The sequence below is a fragment of the Copidosoma floridanum genome, unplaced genomic scaffold (genome assembly GCF_036245765.1).
Source record: "Copidosoma floridanum isolate Cflo_tuat_1 unplaced genomic scaffold, Cflo_Japanese_pri ptg000018l, whole genome shotgun sequence".
Classification (NCBI taxonomy): Eukaryota; Metazoa; Arthropoda; class Insecta; order Hymenoptera; family Encyrtidae; genus Copidosoma; species Copidosoma floridanum.
The window spans coordinates 1,474,842-1,480,841 of NW_028321895.1; the positions used below are offsets into that span (position 1 = coordinate 1,474,842).

Here is a 6,000-nt window from a genome sequence, read left to right on the forward strand (position 1 = left end):
TGCAAAATCATTGTAAACTTGCCGGTAATGGTCGTTGAAGACCTTTTAATACTATGTAATCAAACTGTAGGTTGGAAATAAGTAGAAAATTAGATTCTACGTTGAATTTCACGGTAAACTCGCTGCTTCTATTTAGTTACGAAAGTTTTATCGCTTTGATGCGAAAAATCATTGAAAAACGGACGATTATCAAAATCAAAGACGTTTTCACGCTATTTGATTTGAATTAAGGTTGAAAACAAGTGAAAATTTGAGAACTATGATAAATTTTACTTAGAGAATACTATTTTCGTTCATTTACGAGGGTGAAAACGAGCTCACAATGCTCTTTAATGTAAAAAGACCTTTTTACGTGGTGCACTTTAAGGTTAAAAATAAGTGAAAATTCGGATTCTACGACAAATTTTACATGAAAAATGTCTGTCTTCCAAATTGTTAAAGGTCAATTTTAAGCAAACTCATTTGAGAAAGTATATTATGTCAAGCATAATACGCATACGTGAACTAAAAACCGTTATTTCAAAATAGGCACGGTTAAATATTTTTTTTTAAATCTAATAAAATTCAGGGGTCATTTTTTCACCAAATAGAAGGTTCTTAGGGGGTGGCACGGCAATAAAAAAAATTGGTAAATAAGGGGCACCATAATATGTATATATGTATACATATATATAATGACGAGGTTTAATTAAATTTAAGGTTGATTTATCAGTTACATACCAACATTTCAGAAGATCAGAGTATTAGTACTTTCAATGAAAAATAATGTAAATAGGGCTAAAAACATGTAGTGAGATACATCATGACTACTCTTGAACACAGTTTTTGGATGTAATGTATTTCATCAAACTATCAAGGAACAAAAAACTTTTGGTAATCGACTTAACAAACAATAAGTTTTTAAAATCATTTATCGTTGTTTGTCTGGACACCAAAAACCTATTTCCTTTCTTTTCCGTTCTTTATAAGCTGATGTTTTCTCCTCTTTTTTTTTAATTTTGACATTGTATACAGAGCAAGATCTTTACCAAAAAAGTAAATCTGTTGTCGCAAAAAAAATCATTGTATAATCACATAATCAATATAATCAATAGAATAATCCATCTATAAACATTTTCGGTGCACTTCAAATTTTCAGTTTCTGCGTTGTTAACTAGTTATCGTTATTTATAGTTGCCATCCGAGGAAATCGACTACTATGAAAAAGTGAAGTTATGGATGACAGAAAGTAGTTTCGACATTCCAAAAACTGATAACTCATCGTGCATAACTAAAATCGGCAATGAAGCTATTTTCAGAGACACTTTAAAAAAGAAAAAAATAACTATTATCACACCTGTTCCAAAAATCACGTGATTAAAAATGTACTAATATTAATGAACACGGAATTGCACCTTATACCGAGTGTGAACGTTTGTATGAATCAATGCCCGTAAACAAGAATGACAAGTCGGAAGGTGCTGAATTATGCAATGGTATAATTGTATTTTTGATAATTCCATCCAAATTTTGTTATAATGACATCCTAAGATGTTTCTACATATAGAATTTAATGGTTTTCAGCCTTGCATTGTAGTATTAGAATTATAAAGACATCCACCTACAGAAAAGCTGCCTTGAAATTCGCAAACACTATTGTAATAGTCATTTTCTAAAAAAAACTTAACATTTGTTTTTGTTTACACTATTTTTACAGAGCTACTCACACACAATATCATAAAATTAATTGCATAATAATCAGTATAAGAAGTATTTAACTGTCAATATAACGCTTTAACAGCTGTTCAGGGCATCACGTTGAACTTGTGTTGCGAGCTGTGAAATTTTTTTGGTTTTTTAAATCAATAATTTACCACGTCACGAAGGCTTAATTCAAATTTGTTAGTGCTTGGCGAGATTAGCAAACTTTCATCCACAGCCAAATTATTATAAAAAATTATCAAAATCAACTTTGATACGGCTGCAATATTTTTCATAAAATTGTGTTAATAAAAGAAAATATTAAAATACTTCAAAAATTTATTTAGGAATAACCATTTAATAAATTAAATTTACAGAAAATTCTACTGTGTAATCATTTTTTGCACGCTTATGTCTAAATTTAAAAGTCTTAATTGTTTTACAATATACATTCATGTGTGTTAAACTGTGCTATGAATGATTTTTGTTTCTTTTCGATGGAAATTAAATATAAGATAGTCACTACATGTATTATTTAAAAAATATTAGACACAAAAATAATTTAAAAAATTGTCTCACGCTTCATAAAAAAATACAGAAGTAAATAAAAAAAAGCTGGAAACAGTGCATTGCTCCCAAAAACTTTGGGTTTCATAGCAAAAGTTTTACCTCAGAACCAACGACTATGCAGAGATCTTCTACAAGATTTTATAGAATTTGCTTAGGTGCCCCTGCATAAGCTTTTGATATGCATTTCGAGAAAAATTAATGTACAACTTTTTCAAAAGTTTTATTCTCGATATTTTATTAATTAATTGTTGTTTGGACGTATTTTCAGTAGTTTCGCATCAAAAATCAGTAATATATAAGATACTGATAAACAGGCATTTTTCCGTGCTGCCAGTGTTGGCAAAGAATATCTTCACATACCCCCACCACTATCGGACCTTTCCGTTTGAAAAGTTCCGAAGCCAATCAGAGCAGACCTACAACAAGTAGGCAGGGAAAGACTTATTTCTCCGACGGTTTTCTTATCCTAAGGCGTGTTCGGCCAATGTCCCCAAAAGTAGTACCGAACGTAGGCGCGAAATCAAAATAAGGTCCAACAACGTAAACGCCTATCACTAAATGACCCAGGGCGCTTACTGGCCACTCTATTAAATAATTAATTATTAGTTAATAACACAAGCGACTATCACCCAATGAGCCGGAGTGCTTATTGGCCACTCTGTTAAATAATTAATGTTTAACTAATAACACAAGCGCCTATCACCCAATGACTCGGAGTGTTTGCTGCCTACTCTGATAAGCAATAAATTATTAATCGATAACACAAGCGCATATCACCTGATGAGCCGGAGTGCTTACTGACCACTCTACTAAATAATTAAATATTAACTAATAACACAAGCACCTATCGCCCGATGACCCAGGGCACTTACTGGCTACTTTGTTAATTAATCAATTATTAACTAATAACACAAGCGCCTATCACCCAATTAGCCGGAGCGCTTACTGGCCACTCTACTAAATAACAAAATGATAATTAATAACCAGATCGTCAATTACCAAAAATTTTTGTCATATTAAACAATTATTTAAAATACTGAGTGCTGACATGTGTTATCAATTAACATTTTATTATTAAATAGTGTGGCCTGTAAGCGCCCTTGGTCATCGTGTGATAGGCGCTTGTGTTATTCATTAATAATTAATTACTTATTAGAGTGGCCAGTAACGCTCTTGCTCATTGGGTGATAGGCGCTTGTGTTTTTAGTTAATAATTTATTATTTAACATAGTAGGCAGTAAGCGCCTCAGGTCATCGGGTGATAGGCGCTTGTGTTATTAGTGAGTAATCAATTATTTAATAGAGTGGCCAGTTAGCATCCCGGGTCATCGGGAGATGGGTAATAGTTATCGGCATCTGTGGGTAAGTAATTACCCGGTTGTCCTCCGACACCAACGCTGCCTGAATTATGGGGGGCAAAACTAAAATATCAAGAGAAAATGCTGCGGACGCGAAAACGGCTGATCTGACCTTATATGCAACCCGATTGGAAATTGAAAATTGGCGACAGCTTGGCCCTAATCATGGTGCCCAGTTAGCCAAGATGGGGCCAAGTGTATCTTTGTAATGGGGCGCAGACTTGGGCCCAAGTTTCTGCCCAACCGCCGCCTGATTTCGTATGCTTCAAGTATATATAGCCATACTCGAGATGAACCTTATGCATGCGAGTACACTTGTAAATATCAGGTGAATCTTGAATGAGAATCGTGTAAACATTTATTTTAACCAACTTTTTTATTTATTTACTAAACCTCAAGAATATCTTTGGAAAAAATTAAAGTACATGTCCTGCAGGAATAGTCTTTTTTTCGATATTTTTAGTAGAATCTTGACAAGAAGGAAGTTATTTGACGAATAGAAAAATGATTCATTATCATCTTGTAGTACTCTAAGAAATTCGTCTCGTTAATTGATGCATAGGACTCTCTGATTTAATAGTTCACTGAGTTTCCCCTATTACGATTTTATGTATAGCATGCAACATTTGATGGTGTGCGACCGCACCAATTAATTACACCATATACGCACACAACGCTCGTGCAAGTCATACATCTATGTATATCATTGTACATAAAGTATGTAGACGAAATCAGGCGGTGGCTGGGGAGAAGGATGTGCCCAAGTCTGCGCCCCATTAAAAGCCAACCTGTGCTCAAGCTGGGCTGCCTGCGTTGGGCCACACGTCTAACTTCGGCAGCCCAATAAAATTTTTAATCGGGAAAAGGAGTATATTCTATATTCTCTGACTTTACGGCCGCAGGTACGAAAATACATGTACACAACGCATTGAAAACTATGCCGGTACTGTAGTGTTTTACAGCGAATCTAGTCAATAAAGGGGATACTTCCTTGAAAAACTTGTGTGTAACAAGGTGACAACTTGTTGCAATATTTTTCAATAGAGCCTTGATTTTTGAGCATCAGCATACTTCACTCTAGTTTTGTAAAAGGATCAGGCTGACATTAAAAGGAAAAAAAAAATTATAATGAAAAACTTACGTAAAAATATGTTGCTGAAGTCCAAATTTAATTTTATCTGAAGGTTTCAACTTTACTCCTTCCTTTGAAGCCTTTCGAAGAATTTCATCTCGTATGACAAAAGTTCCATATTTTGAACCAGCATCTTTAACAATGCAGGTAGACAACATTTCAGATGACTGGTGATCAAAAAATATTCAAAATTAAGCAAGGTTCATGCAAAATATTTTTTGAAATTTTTCTTATATCTGTTAATGTTAAAGTGTATTCAGTCACAAGTGTAATATGTACCAACAAAACTTCTAAAATTAAATGCATAATGATTGGTATACAATAAGTAGTTAAACTATACATCCAGCAAAAAAATCAACTTAACGAATACTAACTTAAAACGGCATACATTTACAATTTTATTTATCTGAATAGCAAGATTGGCATTTAGCTTTGAGTAAAACATTAAGTTTTATGGTATTTGTGTCAATATAATGCTTGGTTTTTAAAATCTCCCCAAAAGTGTTTATTTTTTATATTCATACCTTTAATTCAAGATTTAGTTCAACACTGATGGTAGCATGTATTCGGCTAATGGAAGTATCGTTAGCTAATATAATATCTGATTGTTTCCTGCCAAATTGTAGAATTTCACCCGGCTTCAGGTATTTGATTTTTCCTAAGATAAACCAAAATACAGAATAAAATTATAACATAATCCAGTAAATTTTTTTTTAAAACTGAAGATTTACCTTTCACGTCTTTTAAAAGCCACATTTTGAATAAATATTTATTACGTGAATAGATCAGTGTAAGGCCGCGTTTACACTGAGCGGCTGTGGCCCAAGTCAAGGGACAGGAGCCGTACCATATAACTTTTTTTAGCTTCGCGGGCCTATGTTATAACATAGGCCGATGTACATAAAAATAGTTATATGGTACGGCCCCAGCGACAGCGTAACAGATGAAACCATAGAGATATAAGGATAGAGTACGCTAGAGGATGAATACAGCGATGCTGTAAAAGAAAGAGATCTTCAGATGCTTGCCGAGTGTCCTCTCTGTCTCTTTCTACCCGAGCGCTGTGAATGCTGTGATTGGCTGATGTTCAAGAGGCAATAAAGGTAACTGCCGCTGACGGCCAGAATACCCCCTTGAACAGTAGCCAATCAAAGCGCTTAGCTAGAAAGAGATGGAGAGGACACTCCGGACACTCGGCGACCATCTCTTTCTTTAACCGTATCGCACGATCGCACCCCCTTACGTACATTGGTATTATTA

At 34.2% G+C, this 6,000-nt stretch overlaps 1 protein-coding gene across 3 annotated transcripts in view; it reads right to left on the reverse strand.

Moving 5' to 3' along the window:
* Window positions 1-5,626, reverse strand: part of nbs (nibrin) — a 240,997-nt gene extending 235,371 nt beyond the window's left edge. For all 3 annotated transcript variants that reach the window (XM_089592503.1, XM_089592501.1, XM_089592504.1), the window contains exons 1-3: window positions 5,472-5,626; window positions 5,265-5,398; window positions 4,750-4,907 (exon numbers count right to left, since the gene is read on the reverse strand). In XM_089592503.1, coding sequence (XP_089448629.1) covers window positions 4,750-4,907; window positions 5,265-5,398; window positions 5,472-5,496 — 317 coding nt within the window. In that variant the 5' untranslated portion in view covers window positions 5,497-5,626. The remainder of the gene's footprint in view (window positions 1-4,749; window positions 4,908-5,264; window positions 5,399-5,471) is intronic.
* Window positions 5,627-6,000: the final 374 nt, after the last annotated feature.